Source organism: Solanum dulcamara, chromosome 5 (genome assembly GCF_947179165.1).
Source record: "Solanum dulcamara chromosome 5, daSolDulc1.2, whole genome shotgun sequence".
NCBI lineage: Eukaryota > Viridiplantae > Streptophyta > Magnoliopsida > Solanales > Solanaceae > Solanum > Solanum dulcamara.
In genome coordinates this window covers 64,093,976-64,112,503 of record NC_077241.1, presented here as the reverse complement: position 1 = coordinate 64,112,503, position 18,528 = coordinate 64,093,976, and the positions used below count along the sequence as shown (strand labels likewise).

At 30.9% G+C, this 18,528-nt stretch overlaps 1 protein-coding gene and 1 non-coding gene across 2 annotated transcripts; one reads left to right on the top strand and one right to left on the bottom strand.

Moving 5' to 3' along the window:
• Positions 1-6,864: 6,864 nt before the first annotated feature.
• TRNAR-CCU (transfer RNA arginine (anticodon CCU)) lies at positions 6,865-6,937 on the top strand. Its single transcript has one exon. It is a non-coding gene; the product is annotated as a tRNA-Arg (tRNA).
• Positions 6,938-16,226: 9,289 nt separating this feature from the next.
• Positions 16,227-16,705, bottom strand: LOC129890660 (uncharacterized). Its single transcript, XM_055966165.1, has 2 exons — positions 16,567-16,705; positions 16,227-16,489 (listed from the first exon to the last, which is right to left on the bottom strand). The coding sequence occupies exons 1-2, from the start codon at positions 16,703-16,705 to the stop codon at positions 16,227-16,229; spliced, it is 402 nt and encodes a 133-aa protein (XP_055822140.1).
• Positions 16,706-18,528: the final 1,823 nt, after the last annotated feature.

Below are 18,528 nucleotides of genomic sequence, written 5' to 3'. Positions count from 1 at the left end.
GATAAATTATTATTGTTTATTTTAAGCATTAACTACTCATTGCAAATTATTTCTCAAATTCATTAAAAATTATATATTAATTAATATAAATATTATGATAGAAATTAGAATATGCATACTATTTTTATTATTATGTAAAAGGTGTACAAAATTTATTCTGAACAAGTTAAAGTAGACGAAAAATCACAATAAAAGAAATTCATACTCCATGTCCCAAATGAATGCAACTTGTTGACCTCCATCCATAAGTTCATGAACGTCCTCTTATGCATATCATATACTCCTATAAATGAAGCTAAAATCATTTAAATCATTTCCCTTTCCAAGAAAATCATTAATTTTCATTCATGAACCTCCTTATGAAGGTTACGTAAAGTACCTAAAGCAGCAATTAATCATGATTTTTTTTTATAGGATATATAGACTGTAATTAGGTGTTAAAGAGATTTGAACTAGTTAGCTGATTTATTTCCGTAAATGAAGTCTATATTTGCTCTGGCTGTCGTTGTTTGTTGCATCTCAAAAGGAAACTAAATATTTGACCAAAAAAAGAATGAGGAAAATAAACATTAAAAAAAAGAAGGTAAATAAGAGTTTAATTTTTTAATAAGTGGACCCCAAAAAAAAAAAAAATCAACATCTATTATACATATAAAAGTTAATCTTGTATGTAAATATGACTTTTCAATAAAGGAGATTCAGATGAACCACCTTTCGTACCTAATTCCGCCTATTTCAATCGTTCTGCTGAATTAAGATGCTCCTTATATGCAACAGGCAATACATATATATTGGACCCTTAATTAGATAGGATCTAGTGTTTGAACGTACTGTTATGAAATTTTGAGTTCAAAATTATGTACTACCAATATTCATTTGATTTTCAATAAAGGAGTTCAAAATCTGAAGAAGTAGACATACGAATTAACCAAAGGGGGTTCGACATCTACTATTTATACATAAAAAATTATTTTAACCATATATAAATTGTATAATTTTTCGCCGAAAGGGGTTCGAATGAACCCCCTTGCCATAATGTGGCTCTGCCCCTGGTGAGGAGTAAAGGACCTATTCTAACATGTGGATACAATAATAACGTATCTCTATTTCAAACAAATTGAGATCGACTACATAATTTTGTATTTCTTTATTTATATTCATTTTATATTATCATTGTATTAAATAAAAATAAAGTAAAAAAAAGTAAAAGTAAATAAATAAATAAATAATAACAATTATTATTATTATAAATATTAAAAGTTCTCTAACAAGTGTAGAATCTAACTCCAACTAATAGCTATCACTTTATTAGGGTTTTTTCTTTCATTGTGTTCTTTCTTTGGTTAAATTTGCTTTGATACCAAGATATTGTTGAACTTTTGAGATATCTTCCTTTGATGTGATTTTAGATCTACCTTTTTTTCATTTTAACACATTCCATTATCATAATATCACACCCTTAAATTGGTGCATTTGTAGGCCATCGAAGAACATGTCGAAATCATCTCAAATTTCCACTTGCTTGCATTTTATCCTTAATACATGCTACTTGCACCTTCTAGCAAATGTGCTCAGACTTTATCTTACCTAATCTGAGATGATCGCACATTCATCTTAGTATTCGCATTTCTGCAACAATAGTCTTGTTGATATATTAGACTTTAACCAAAAATTCACTACTATATAACATTGTGGATCTTATATCTTTCCTATAAAATATACCCTTCACTTTGATGGTCATTATTCTATCACATTATATCCTGGTAATACTTCTCCATTTCAATCATCTGATTTTATTTCTATGAGTAACATTTTCATGATTTTATCTATACCATCTATCATTCCATCTTCTCTGAAAAACAAGTCTATATATATAAAAAAAATTGTATTTTGGCACTGAAATTTCGTTTAGTCTCACCTCATCTTTTATCGTCTCATGATGACTAAACTTGCAATTCATATATTCAATCTTATACTTATTTTAAAAAAATTACTCTCTAAAGTGCTTCTTCATGTTTCAAACTTGACACCCTCATTAGTTTCCTCATTAACACAATAGCATACACTATAGGATCTTATCTTGTATATTGTGCTGGTCGTCCATAACTAGGGGCTCAATGTCGACTCCTTCATTCATATATGTCCTTTATATATTTAATATGAATTCATTTTTTTCCATCACCTACCAAATGATCTTGTGTGGTACTATATCATATGTTTTCTCTAGATCAATAAACACAATGTGTAGATTATTATTTTTTCCGATAAATATTCACAATTTTCTTAGCAAAAATATAATATTTGTTATAGATCTATCGGGCATTAACTCAAGTTGATTTTCTTTCACTCTTGTTGTACTCCTAAGTAAACGTTCTATCACTTTTTTCAAGAGTTTTATCATATGACAGATCATGAGTTTAATATCATAAGAGCTCACACAAGTTTGCATATATCCTTTGTTAATTCTGATAAACTGAAATACGGGTATTCATTCTCCATCTATAGGGCATCCTATCAATTTTTAATATCACGATAGCTCACACAAGTTTGCATATATTCTTTGTTAATTCTGATAAACTGAAATACAGGTATTCATTCTCCATCTATAGGGCATCCTATCAATTCTTAATTAGTATAACATTGAATAGCTTGGTGGACCATTCTACTCTGACCTCATCAAAACACTTTCAAACTTTTATATGAATACTATTGATGTCACAAGCTTTTTAAATTTTTATTTTTATGGAAACATTTACCTCAGTCAGCATAATTTTATGATCGTAGCTATAGGTTTTATAGTCCACGAACGTGTCAAAGTCTGAAATGTTATTTTTTTGGTTCGAGTTGAATAATTAGTTAAAATAGTCTCTCTATCTCTCGTTATCTCTTGCAGAAAATCATCTTTAATACATTTTACCTAATTTTGATTCTTACCCTTCTTTTCTTAATTGTTCTAGTTTATAAAATAGATCAAGGCAAATGCTGCATAGGAGAATCAAACCTGCGACTTTCAAAAAAATTTAAATACCTTTCATCGCTTGGACGACCCTTTATATTTGCTGTTTGAAATGAATTGTAATACGGAAAAGGACCAGAAATGCCCTTAAACTATGTGAAATGAACAAAAATTATTCTCTGTTGATAGTTTAGTCCAAAAATGTCCAAGCCTTCAATACTTTGGTCCAAAATACTCTTATTATTAAGTAACAATAAGGGCATTTTTGGACCAAACTATTGAAGGTAAGAGCATTTTTAGACCAAACTATCAACTGATGACATTTTTATCTATTTTACATAATTTAAGGGCATTTTAACCCTTTTTTCGATATTAATATACATTACTAAAAATCAGCAAACTTGACCTACACAAATGATAGAAAAAAAAGGGGGGGGGGGGGGAATCGACCTAGGAGATCGACTTTTGAATTATTATTTTTGGTCAAATCCGACCTGTAAAGGTCAATTTTTTTGCCAAAAAAGTAATTTAAAGATATATTTTGAGAATATAATTAAATATTAAAAGTGTGCTTTCTTTTAAGATTTTAGATAAGATGGTCACACACTTAAATATGATATCATAGAGATAGAGATCCAAGATTTTGAATCTCATCGTCACTCATTATCAAGAAATTTCACGTGTTTGGCCCATGAAAACAGAATCAGGCCCACGTGTGAGGGTGAATGTTGAAAAATAATTATGTATTAAAAGTCTACTCTCTCTGCTTAAGATTTTAGATTAGATAGTCACACACTTCAATATGGTATTAGAGCAGGAAGAAGTCCTAGATCGAATCTCATCGCCACTCATTATCGAAGAGAATTTTTATGTATTTGACCCATGAAAAATTGAATCGCGCCCACATGTGAGAGAGAATATTGATAATATAATTAAATATTAAAAATGTGTTTTCTATATTAGCTTAAACTTTCAAATGATATGATCACAAACTTGATCAATAGTATATATAAATAAAATTACATTCTTATATAAACAAACATCAATGATCTACCAATGGTAATTTAATAATTCAACTTTGGAAGGTCATTTTTAAATTTAAATTTTTTAACAATGATAATTAACTAAGATTATCTTCTCCCTCTCCAAACATAAGCTTTTGCTGAAGAGCGGAAAGAACACACTAACTAAATTATAGGGGGCCATTTCATTGGTAGGATAAAGATAATAATTACGAGATATTTTGATGAAATTATTTTATTTTGTGTTTGGTAATGAATATTATTTATTCCATCATTATTTATTTTAGGGATAAGTTATCCCATATAAAAGACTGGACAAAATAATTTTATGAGATATTTTTGTTTATTTCATTCTACCAATGATACAACCACTAAGTGTATCTTTTAGAGGGACTAACACCTTATTTGTTTGAACTTAATGGAAGTCTGAGTCATAATTATTTTGATTCAGCTCATAGTGTATTTGTTTTTAAGGTCTGAATCTTAATCATTCAGATTCAATTCATTAAGGGTGTTTGTTTTGTTTTCTTATAAAACTTCTTAATGAATTTGAATGGATCTGAATAAATCGGATTTGTAACTGACTTTTAACACCATTAAGGTCTTATTTGTTTTCATTAAGATTAAGATGTCTGAATCTGAATGCACATTTGAATATTAAGATGTGCATTAAGGTTAAGACGTTTGAATCTAAATGCACATCTGAATATTGAGATGTGTATTAAGATTTAGAGGTCTGAATTTGAATACACATCTGAATATTAAGATGTTATATTAAGATTTGAATATTAAGTAGTTAAGACTGTTTGTTTTCTAAACATTTGAATGCATGAAAATTGTCTTTATTTAAAAAATAATAAATATAAAATTTAAATAAAATACTGAATTAATCTAATATTATATCAATAAAATATTTAACTTTTTTATATGGCAATTAGTGGTGGTGATGACTAGTGATGGTAATTGTATGTGTCAATTTGGGATGGTGTTCACTGATGATGGTGATTGTATGTGTCCATTTGGGATGATGTTCACTAATGATGGTGGTTATGGGTAATATTATGGTATAGTGTTTGGTACTAGTGATTAACGTGGTTATTGTTGGTAACAATTGATGATTAATAGTGGAATGATACTGATAACTAATGATGACGGTGAATGATGATAGAGGTTAATGATATATAATAATGACTAATAGTGATAATTATCGACAGTGATTAGTGAATGTAATAATTGATGGTGATGATTGTTATTGGTGTCTAATAGTGATGACCGTTGATTTGTGTGATTGACGGTAGTTGTACTTGGGATGAGGATGGTGGTTGTGGATAATAAGTGGTGGTGATTGGTGATAGTTGTGGTTGAGTTGAGGATGATGGTTGTGGATAGTAGGTGGTGGTGATTGATAGTGGTTGTGTGTGGTGGGTGAATGTCGTAGATGGAGTGACGGTAAACTGTCATATTTGTAGAAATTTTTAAATAGACATCTTAATGATATTAAGACTTTGTTATAGATCTTTTTCATTAATACATATTCAGGCCCATTAAGTGGTTATAAAATAAGAAAAACAAACGCACTTAATGATTAGATCTGAATGATTAAAATTCAGACCTTGAAAATAAACAGACTTAATGACTGAAATTTGAATGATTAAGATTCATATCTTAAAAACAAACGCACTTAATGACTGACATTTGAATGATTAAGATTAAGACTTTCATTAAGTGGAAACAAATGAGGCCTAAGATTCATTTAAAATAATATGCTTATTTTACTAGACCATTCATGCCTGTCTTCTTATTTTCTCGACAAGGTTTTCAGGCCTCTCGTTCGTCTTTCTCACTTTTGAAATTGCTAAGTTTTTATAATTCTTACTAGTATACAATATTTTTGGTGTTGATATTTACCATGAATTCTTGTAGACGCATAGATTAATTGTAACAACAATTATCGTTTTGTTGAAGTATCCTTGAAACTGACATTTTTTTTTTTGAATTCCGATGTATCTTCACCTATGAAATGTTGAACGTATCAACATTACATCAGTAGTCTAACATGCACTTATGTGCTCTGATTGCTATTCATACTGAAATATTTATTAACTGTTTTTTTTTGTTTTTCACCCTGTGTCGTTATCCACATTGGAGTTCGAGTATATCCGAATTTGCACCGTTAGGGCCCCATTCGGGGGGGGGGGGGGCTTCCTATCAAGAATTTTTTTATGCCTAGGACTCGAATTCGAGACCTTTGGTTAAGGAAAGAGCAGCCTCATCCGATGCACCATATCCTTTGATGGTTATTTATTAACTGTTACTCCTCCATTTTGATAGAATTTGACCTGATTATTTAGTACTTAATTATTTAAATTATCGTATACTTGAGTGGTTAAAGTGGAATTTTTTATAGTTCAATTTTTTTCATCAAATAAAAATGTTCAAAATATTATTTTCTATAAAAAAAATTGAAATAGAGTTTTTATAATATTTTATTAATATAACGTTTAATTCCATATGCATATTCAGATATTGAAGACAAACAATATTAATTATTTAATATTTAGATATGAAGACAACATCTTAATATTCAGATATATAACTAGATTCAGGCATTTTAATTTTAATAAAACAAATGAGGTCTAAGTGACGTTCATCTATTCTGAGAAACTCCATGTTGGTGGATTAGTTAGGAGAAAAATAAAAGAAAACATAGGAAGATAAAGTTCCAATATTAAGACTCCATGAGATGTTTGACTGTAAAAGAATTTTCACTTTTTTTTTCGGAATTGAAATCTAAATTTCAAATATCATTTTTTTTCGAAATTGAAATCTACATTCATTGTAGGCCATATTTGTTAATTCCGATAAATATAGCATGATAAATAAGAAGCGCCTGTAGCTCAGTGGATAGAGCGTCTGTTTCCTAAGCAGAAGGTCGTAGGTTCGACCCCTACCTGGCGCGATAGCAATTTGTTTTATTTTGTTTTGTTAATTTTTATTTAATCATGCTTCAAAAATAAAGAACTTTATGACTCTCAAATGTCACATAAAAGAGAAAATATAATAAGTATTTGTTTGTAGAAAGATTAAAGGTAGTTTAATAGCAGAAATACAAGGTCATTTGCATTAACAATATCTTTAAAAATATTCCAAGTTCATAAACAATTATGGCAAAATGAATTTATTTAATATAAATGCAAAAGTAGAATTCACAATGAAGATAGTGCTTCATTTATTTCTTCTCTGTTTCACAGCAATATTCACATTATATCTGACCCGATATCCCAAATCAAAACATTCATTGGTGATAGGGGTGTCAAAGTGGTAAAATCTATGGTTATCATTTCGATTCAATTCATTTTAAATAGACAATTATTTAAAAGTAGATCAAACATGAATAATCATATTATTCCTCGTAAAATATTGATAATCCATTCATCATAAGTATGTAACGGTGTATGAACCTCTAAAAATACATTTATTAAGATTGTGTTTGATATGAAAAATATTCTCTAAATTTCTCATATTTGGTTGATTGAAATGTTTTGAAAAATATTTTTCAATTGACTTATTTTCCTCTAATTTTGAAAAATGATATCCATAAATAAAGTAAGGCGAAAAAATTCAGAACTTCTCTTAAATAAAAAAAATAGTTTTTAGAAAAATATTTAAATATTTTCCTTCGTACCAAACACACCTAAAATGAGAAAAGGAACTAGAAAAAAAAACTTGCAATTTGAAAGTACTTATTTCTTTACATAATAAGATGCAATGGATATTATGGATAGTCATATTAAAGAAAAGACATAAAGTCATCACTGAAGTTATTTCGTTCTTTAAAAAGACACCTTAATTTTACGGGCGTCCCATGACCCCTGAGTAATTTTTTATTGATATTAACATAAAATTTATAGCCTCCTGACATGGTGAGTCTAACTCACTCTCTTAGAGGAGAGTGAGAGACCTAAAAAAATATATTTTAAAAAGAACATTTTTTTGCTTATTAAAAGTATTTTAACCTTTTTCTCTTTTTATTTCACTTTATTTTTTTAATTTTCTATTTGTTTTTTCCCAGTTTTTATTTTCTGTTCATTCTTTTCTTTCTCCTATGTTCTTGAAGAAAAAGAAGTTGAAATTTTAAACAAAGGATATAAAATCAAGTTCTTTACATATTTCAATCAACAATCTTTAGGTGGATTTTGAATTCTTTGATTCTTGATAGTGGGTTTCGTCAGTGGAGAGGAAAATAGTCACTGGTAACCACTATTTAATCCGACGAAAAAATATTTTTCAGCGACAAAGAACTACTTCTTCAACTGCGCTAATAGTGAGTTTTGTCGTCGGCGTTTGATTTTTTCAATGGATATTATGTAAAAGTAATAAAAATTGAAAAGCAAAAATGAAAAGGAAAATGGTCACTATTAGCCACCATTTCATACAGCAAAAAAATATTTTTCGGCAATAGTAAAATGACAGTTAAAAGGAGAGAATACAATAAAATGATGATTATTTTGCTAAAGTGACAATATATATAGCATAAAAAATGATAGTAGGAGCTTAATTTAGAAATGGAGAAGGGTTAAAGGAAAGGGGAGAAGTGGGGGGAGTGGAGGGGTTTGAAAGTTTTTTCTTTTATTTATAAAAAAAATTAGTTTTTTTCTCTTTTTTAAAATTGGTTTATGACATTTTAACATGTGATAATTAGTCATTGGTGCGTGAAAATTTCTTTTTTCTTAAAAGTGGAATTGACTAAAAATGATGTAATATTATTACTTTTAAATTGTTTAAGGAGTCATAGGACGCCCGCAAAGTTAAGGTGTCTTTTTGAAAAAATGGAACAATTTCACTGGTGACTTTATGTCTTTTCTCTCCATATTATTCACTGGGTCTACTCATTTTTATCCACATAAAAAATGAGTTAAATCGAATATTTTATCTATTTTTACTTGATTCATTTGTGACCAACCCACATCTGACTCGACTAGCTCGTTTGCCACCCCTATTTGGTGACAACACGTAACAACTCACAATATTCAAAGGATGCACTCGTTTGCTTATCGAAGTTAATAGTAAACGAGTTCTATATAAAGTTTGGTATTTGCGTATATTAAAAGCATAAAGATTCTTAAAAAATGTTGATTGGATTTTTTACCCTTAATTAAAAGACTCTACAATAAGTAAAATTGTCATCTACCATTCTGCTCAAATTATTAATTAATTATCTTTATAATATTCAAAAGCTAAGGAGTCCAAAAATATATGATAAGAAATATTAGGAAAATTAATAATTAAGGAGTTCTAAAATATACAGTAGGATATAAATATACTTCAAAATTAAGAAATTCTAAATTATGTGGTAAGGAAAAGATATATGGCAAGGTTCTAACGTTTTCTCTCATTAGCATTGTTATAACACATGTCGCTAGTTTTGAATTAATGTTGCAAATATGAAGCTGCATATTGAGGCTAGATGCAATAGAGCATACTTATTTTCTCTCAAATTTTGTCCACTTTAAATTTTCTTTTTGTAATTCAAAAATTAATTTCTTTGCGTAATTCAGGTTTACCTTAAATAAATCAATCTTAAATTATGGTAAATAAGTAAATCAGTAAATGAATAAAAGAATTAAAAACATTATAGAAAAAAAATTACATTTTTAAAATAATTTTTTTCCTTTTTATATGATATTATTATCATTTAGATAGATATAATATTTGTTTTAATGCCAGTTGCTATTTTAAAATAATTTGTTCTTCTTATGTATAATTATATTGATTAATACGAGACACGTATGCAAAATACATAGGTTTAACTATTTGTAAAAAGCTACCTTTGATACTTAAATTTAATTTGAATGAAATATCAAAGTTGCCATTATACCAAATAATGTGTGTTATATTGCGTATTTGCCTTTTAATTGGAGATGCAATCAAAATTCAAAATTATTGTGGAAAGTAATCTTGAATTGGCAGTCAAAGGTAGAAGAGTAAACAGATCTTTTGTAATGTATTTTGACTCATAGAATTCATATAGACATGCTGAAGTTATGCTAAAGTTCAAAACAAATATTAAATACATTTAGTAGCAATAAAGGATCGTTTGGTCGGTGGATTTTAGTAAATAAATTTAAAATGATAAATAATTTAATAATTATTTCAAAAACTAGCAAAAATAATTTGAGACGGGAGTAGAGAAGAGTTGTACTTAAATATTACTAGTCAACATGCTATGTAGCCACAAGATAGGCGGTTAAGAGCGGATTGACTTTTAGTTTTTGACTTATAAGTCAAAAGTCATAATTTTTAACTCAAAATTATGTGCTTGTAAAGAACTTTTTAAATTTATCGAAACACTCCAAAGTGCTTAAAAGATATTTTAATTTAAAAGCACTTAAAATAAGTTAATTCAAACAAATTCTAAGCCCCCAACCTAACACGATAAAATATACCCGCATTTCATGAGTATATAAATTAAATTAATAGATGTAAGCCATATATTTTTTTATACATATTATCACTTGTTTTATATTATTTCATGTTTTTTGCTTTGACATGTTCTTAAGAAAAATAAAATTATTATCTTTTTAATTATGTAAATTTGGATAAATTTAGAAAAATATAATTAGTATCTTTTTTATTGTGTAAAATACAACTTAATTTTGAATTAAATAAGAAGATAAAAACACCAAAAAATTAGGACGGGAGGGAGTATTACTTTAAAGTTCAACCGATAAAAAAATAAATTGTTCATTTCAACGTAAATATCGTATATAAGTTGCTAATATTTATCGGTCTAGAACTTATTAATCATCAGATATAAGTATTTATCGATTAGGAAAAGAATGCCGAGAAATTAAATAATATCTTTTCCGATATCCGTTGTTGTGGTAAATATATTATCGAAAGGTTAAAAGTAGAGTAGACTCCCAGGAGAAGACAAGAAAATTGTTACACCCTTCGTCCATCTTTATTTGTTTACTATTAATTTTACATAACTTTTAAGAAATTATAAATAAAAGGATAATTTTATTATATCATCTTTTAAATATAATAAATATAGTATTTTGAAAAGTATAATAGAAAAATGATTACTAATTAATGATAAGAATAAATTAGAAATTAGGTACTAAGTATAAATTATCTCTTAATTTCATAAATTAAATAAATATTATTAAATATTTATTTTTAATACAGTTGATAAATAAAGATGGACAAAGAGAGTAGTTGAAATAGTGACGAAGTTAATTTTTTTTGATGTGGGTGCTCAAAGGAAATTGACAAATCATTCTGCATGTGCCTCTTGAGTCGAGGTGAAAACATGACCTTAAAAAAATTAAGAAAAAATGAAATAAAACCAAATTAAATACAGTGAGAATATAATGTACAAGGAATTAAATGTTGGATCACATGAATCATCTTTTTGTCTCTGACAACCCAAACATTCTCGAAGACCTGTTCTAAAGTGTAAATTAGGAGTGGTAATCGGGCGAATTGGGTCAAGTTTGGTCGAGTTATAATGTGTTAAAACAATAATTGAATCAAGATCCAATCTAATTCTAAATTAGTTTGGGTCAAAACGGGTTGAGTCAAAAATGAGTTAGGAAATCTGTTATATAACGGGCCAAGACTCAACCCATTCTAATTTTTACTAAGCTTAATTATTTTATTTGTTTTTTTGAAATTATTTTAGTACCTAATAAAATTATTTTTTCTTTATTATGACTATATATAACATATCAAATTGAAAAAAAAGTTTTTTTAAAATATTTTAATAAAATTTCTCATGAGCCAATTCGGGTTACATATCAATCCTATTTTTTAGGAAAAATTGCCTAAATACACAACTTATTTTACCATATTCTCTAAAATTTCCTACCATTTGAAAAAATTATAAAAATTCCTATTCTCTCTTATTCTCTGATACATCACTGTACGTGATGTATCGATCGGATACATTACTTTATGTGATATATTAGGACGTCCGATACATCACTTTACGTCATTTATCAATCGGATACATAATTTACATGATGTATTAGGACGTCGGATACATCACTTTACGCGACGTATCGATTGGATACAACACTTTACGTAATGTATCAGGACGTACACGATGTATTCGAAAGTGACCAAAGAAGAGATTTTTGGGTAATTTTTAAAAGAGTAGGGATATAATGTAATTGAAAAGAATCACTATGGAATTTAGGTAAAATTTACAAATTTTTACGAGTTGAAATGGGCTGGATTGAAATAGATTGAACTAATGAATAAGCGGATCAATATGTTGCATAAAAGAATTCACTTATTCTATTTTATTTTATTTTTAAATATTGTGTACATAAAGTGTTGCAAGAATATTATTAATACTCTTTACATTGTCAATAGTTAGATACAGTGATCACTCAATTTTTTTTTCTCTCCTCTTTAATAATTAACTCATTTTACCAAATTTACCAAATCCAATGTTACATTTCAGATGTTTAAAATTGTTATCCATTCCGTATCGAAATCTTACGAGTCCAAATTTAAGAATTTTATTAATATCACACAAGTTTAGAGATATTTACTTCAAATTAAAATTTAGTGTTTGCTGTGCTGACCCATGTTTGTTATTTAAGTTGATTTCAATCAATTTTCGATCTAGTGAGACAGCAGATGTCGATCGCCCCTACTCAGATTTAGAGCGTGACGTGTACCTTTTTGATTATGGTACTTCTGGTCAGTTATGTTATACTCTCTCTATTCTACCATTATAATTTATGTGGTACCATTTGATTTAACATCAAATTTATGAAAAAAAATATATTTTTCAAATTTATGGTCTATAATATACCTTAGATATTTGTTTATTTATAAATCATTTCATTAAGGATTAAAAAAGAATTTCATAATTAAATTATTTCTAATTATAAAAAGATCATTAATATTCTTGAAAGAGATTAATCCCTTGATTTATTTCATTCACCTCTATAGTTTATATACACAAATACAAGAGTATAATTAGGCTATAATTAAGGAAACTAAATATCTATATATTAAGAAATAAATAAACTAAATATCTTTATATTAGGAACTAAATAAACTAAGTATATGAGACAAGAGCGGTTGTGGAAGAGGGATAAATGTGAAGACCATAATCCAAAGTACCTTGTAGGTAGCGCACGATGCGCTTGAGAGTGTTCATATGCTCATCCTGTGGGTAATGCATGAATAAGCATACATATTGCACAACATAAGTAATATCCGATTTCGTGAACGTGAGGTATTGCAGTGCCTCTGCAAGACTCCGATAAAGAGATGGGTCCTCAAACGGTATGCTCGTAGTAGCCTCGAGCTTCGGTTTTGGAGAAACCGGAGTAGGAGATGGCTTACACGATGACATGCCAGCTCGGTCAATGATCTCGGCCGCATACTTCCTTTGAGATAAAAACAAATCATCTGTATGACGAGTGACAACAATGCCTAAGAAATAACTCAACGAGCCCAAATCCTTCATACCAAATTCGGAGCTAAGAAGTGATATGATAGACCGGCGGAGCGCATAAGAGGAAGCAGTTAAAATAATATCGTCGACATGCAATAAAAGATAAGCCGTAGAAGTACCTTGATGATAAACAAACAAGGAATGATCAGTCTTACTGTGAGAAAACCCAAGGGTACGTACATAATAAGCAAATCGCTTATACCAAGCCTGCGGAGGTTGTTTCAGCCCATAAAGAGATTTCTTTAGCAAACACACATGATTAGGTCTATCAAGATCCCGATAGCCCAAAGGTTGATACATGTAAACAGTCTCCTTGAGTTCGCCATGTAAGAAATCATTTTTGAGGTCAAGTTGATGAATCGGCCATGCCTTGGAGAGAGCCAAACTAAGAACCGTACGAATAGTCGCCGATTTGACAAATGGACTAAATGTCTCACCACAATCCATGCCAACCTGTTGGGTTTTACCATCACCTACAAGATGAGCTCTATGTCGCTTAAATGAACCATTAGATTTTTTTTATGAACAAAAATTCACATACACCGAATAACATTAACATTTGGAGGACGGGGCATCAATTTCCACGTTTTATTTTATATAAGAGCATTATATTCATCATCCATAGCCAATTTCCAATTCGGGTCATGAAGAGAAGACACAGGATTACGGGGTAGAGGAGACTTCGAGATGGATGTAAGAAGGTTGAAGGACCTCTTAGGCTTATAGATCCCATGTTGACTCCTAGTAACAGGATCAGTGGGTAGACTAGAGGGAGAGACGAGAGTGGGTGGAGGAGGAGAGCTAGATGAGAGAGCGGAAGAAGACATTAGGGCCGACCCAGCAGGCATCGAAGGAGCGATCTACCCAGGTGAGGGGGCAGAGCAGCTGGCTGGGCACAGCGGGATGGGCAGCGGTGCGGGAGAAAGGTGGTGATCCAGCGAGTTTGTGGAGGTAGTGAGATGACGAACCACATAGGGAGATGGTCCATCGTCTAAAAATTGGTATGTGTGATTTTGAGGAGTATGTATCTTGACAAAAGGAAATTGCGTCTCATCAAATATTACATAACGGCTAATGATGATTTTTTGAGATGACAAATCAAAACATTTATACCCACGATAATAGGATGGATATCCCAAAAAAACACACGGGGTTGACCAGGGTTGAAGTTTGTTTATGAGTGTGGAGGAAATGAGAGGATAACATAAACACCCAAATACACGAAGATGAGAATAAGAGGGATCCTTTCGATAAAGAATGCGAACAAGGGATTGATAGTTTACCAGTTTATGAGAAAGGCTGTTGAGAAGATAAGTTGCCATTTGCAAAGCATGATGCCAAAAGTAAGGAGGAAGGGAAGCACGGGCCAATAAGGTACGAATAATGTTATTAATTGTATGTATTTGTCTTTCAGCTTTCCCGTTTTGAGGAGATGTGTGAGGATAAGACAATCGAAACGACAAATCATTGGCTCTACAGAAGTCCCAAAAGGAGCCATTATCAAATTCCATTCCATTATCACATTGAATATTCTTGATGTCCCGCTCAAAGTGAGTTTAAATAAATATCTTGAAAGTTAAAAATATGGAAAAGGTTTATGATTTGTGCAATAAAGGAAACGTCCACAAGAATTTAGAATAATCATCCATGAACAAGACATAATATCGATGACCTAAAAAACTCAAAACGAGTGATGTCTAAAGATTACTATGTATAATATCAAATGACATAAGAGAGCTAGAATTCGAAGCATAAAATGGAAACTTAACATGTTTTCTATCATCATCAACCAAGGAGAAAATATAGAATGGGCATGAGGTAATAATTCCATATTGATTTGAATTAATCCATACGCTCCCATTTTTAATAAGATTCCGGCTAGAAGCATACAAGTACTGTAATGCGCTTCTCCATGGGTATCTGGTAATCATGTGTGTAGGGGGATAATGGGCGATTTGACAGCAAAAGCAATAAAAAATCCAATATAGAAGATTATTGCAGAGGACACGAATGAAAAATACGAACATCTCTACTTGGATTACAATTAATCAATTTATTCTTTCTAAGGAAATTTAACACAGGTGCTCCGGGTGACCCAAACGAACATGCCAAAGAGATGGTGCCAAAGCAGCAAAAGTAGATTGTGAAGTGACTGGATTGGTGACCGAATAAAGCTCTCCTCGACTGTTACACCTCATTACCAGCTTCTTTGTCTGAAAATCCTTCACAGAAAACCCAAAGAAATCAAGATTAATAGAAACAAAGTTATCAATGGTAAATTTGCGGACGAACACCAAATTTTTAACTAGGTGAGGGGCATGAATGACATTGTTTAAGTACAAGGGAGGAAACGGGGAAGACAAAGTCATGTGACCATAGCCATGAATTGAAATTGATTCACCATTACCAATAATTATACCACATTTATTGCTCTTATTAAAATAAGATGATAGGTTACCTTGCGTGGATGTCATGTGAGAAGTGGCATGGGTGTCCATGTACCAATTTACATCTGAAGGAGTGATCCCAAGAGTATGCATGGCGGCTTTAATATCCGTAGGAGTAGGGGTTGTCGTGTAGGCCTGCTGTGGTCGGAGGCCAAGAACACCCGCTCGTGGTGGCTGCTATTGTCCATAATTGGGTCAGAACCAAGAAGTTGAAGGATATGGACACGACGGTATAGACCAAGGACCTATGATGCCATCCACGACCACTGCTGACCGCCAGCCCATAGAGAATAGGGCGAAGGGTTCTGCCCAGCTAACTGCTACCCAGTATCGCGGGTGTTGCCGCCTTCTAGTTGACCACCACGGCCTGTATTATCGCCGCTGCTAGCAGCTTCTTTGCCGCCTCCACGACCACCATTGTTGACGCGATATTTTTTCCCATTATTGCTTCGATTGTGGTTCTTCTTACCATCATTAGAATTGCGGTTGGAAGAGGAATTATCAGGAACATCAGGAGCACACTCAAACGAGCGAGCAACTAAGGCAGCGGAGAAGCTTTGGGTCACTTTCTTAGCACGGCCTCCTCCTCAAGAGTGAGCATCGAATGGGTTTGATAAAATTAAGGCAACGGGTCACGTTGGCGAATAAGAGTGGCCACACCTTGGTAGGGCTCAATAAGGCTAGAAATCAGTTGAAGAACTAGTCGATCGTTAGTGACTGGGGAGCCGACATTCTTGAGTTGATCTGCCAGAGATTTGAGATGTTGACAATAGGCAGAGACATTTGGAAAATCTGTCATGTCGACATGAGTGAAGTTGTACTCAAGGGTGACAGCACGAGAGTGTTTGTTATTCTGAAATATGTCACGCAAACAATTTCAAGCCTCTATCGCCGTGGTGTCAGGTTCAAGAATTATATGCAAAAGATCATGAGAGATAGTAGAGTAGAGCCATTGGAGAACGGTGGCATCCAGGGTGGACCACAGTTCTTTGACCTCCTCTTGTTGAGGCCGTTTCTCCGTGCCCGCTGTCGGAGGAATAATATGATCAATCACCGGATGGGATCTTGCATGAATCTTAAAGAGTTCCGCCCATGTGAAATATTACACGTTCTCCATTTCAAGAGTGATGGGAATATGGTTCTTGATGTTGGATACATCAAGAGCAGGATGAAAGGAAGATTTGGAGTTAGACATGGTGATTGAGAAGAGAGGAAGAGGGAGAGGAGGGGAGGCGGCAGAGCAGGAATCCGAGAAGAAGAAGAAGGTCGGATCATGCCCTAGAAATCTGATCCATGAAAGAGATTAATCCCTTGATTTATTTCATTCACCTCTATAGTTTATATACATAAATACAAGAGTATAATTAGACTATAATTAAGGAAACTAAATATCTCTATATTAGGAACTAAATATATACAATTTGTTACAATCTGTCAGAATATATTTTCATATATTCTAACAATTCTTTTTTGAACAAATTAAAAGAAAATGCCACATAAATTGAGATAAAAAGAGTCATACTCATTCCACTATTATTTTACAAATTTATTTTCAACAAATATTTAGGTAAGTAATTATTTTTCACGATGGAAGAGATCACGATGAAACTATTAATCAGCTTCAGCCTTTTAGTCCTTGGCACAAAATAATGAAGGGTGATTTTTTTTCTTTCCAAATTAAACATGAAAAAAAAATAGAATATGAAATATGAATTGCAAGGCTCAAGCTCAATAAGAAAATATGGGGGAGTGGAAAAATGGTTTAACAATAATATTAAAAGAATAAATTATAGAGAGGAAAAAGAATTGCAGGGGCGGACTTGGCTCAAAAGATACTTCTCCCTGGTCCCAATTAACGTGACACTATTTTTTTAATCAATTTTAAAAATCAATAATATATTTTTATATTTAATAATAATTTAATTTTAAATTTTCTATTTTATCTTCATTAAAATAATTTATAGCGAATACAAATATATATGATTTGTTTTAGACAATAAATTTTAGAGGTTTGTCAGTTTGGTCTTAAATTTCATGCTCAATCAAACATTTTAACATAAATTGAGAGGGATATGAGAACCTAATAACATTTATCCAAATTCTCTCTCTCTATATATTAAAAAATCTACTAAATATTTATAAATATGTTTGATTATAAATTAAACTTAATTTTAATATATATTAATTTGAGATTGTCTTAAGAACACATAAAACTAATAAAAAGGAGAAAGAAGGTGTACCCAATTCTTGCTTCTTCATGCATGAACGTCATGACTCATGATATGATTACTAGACATAAAAAAGAAGTGTACGGTTAGTGCGTGTGATTAGTTATTTTCAACCCTTCATGTGGTAGGTTAGTTTTATGACTTTATTATGTAAGCAAAAAACATACCATTACTTACATGGGATTATTATAATAATCTGTTACCTATTATTTACTTTTTATGCATGTGACATGAGTAATAAAGAATAAGCACGTAATACTTAGTCAGATCTACAAAATGGAGTGAATGAATAAAGTGGTCCAGCAAAATTCATTGGAATAAACTGAGAGAATAATTTAGGTTCTTGTCTTTTTGTTTAATTTTATTTATGATATGTTCATTAACATTTTTATCG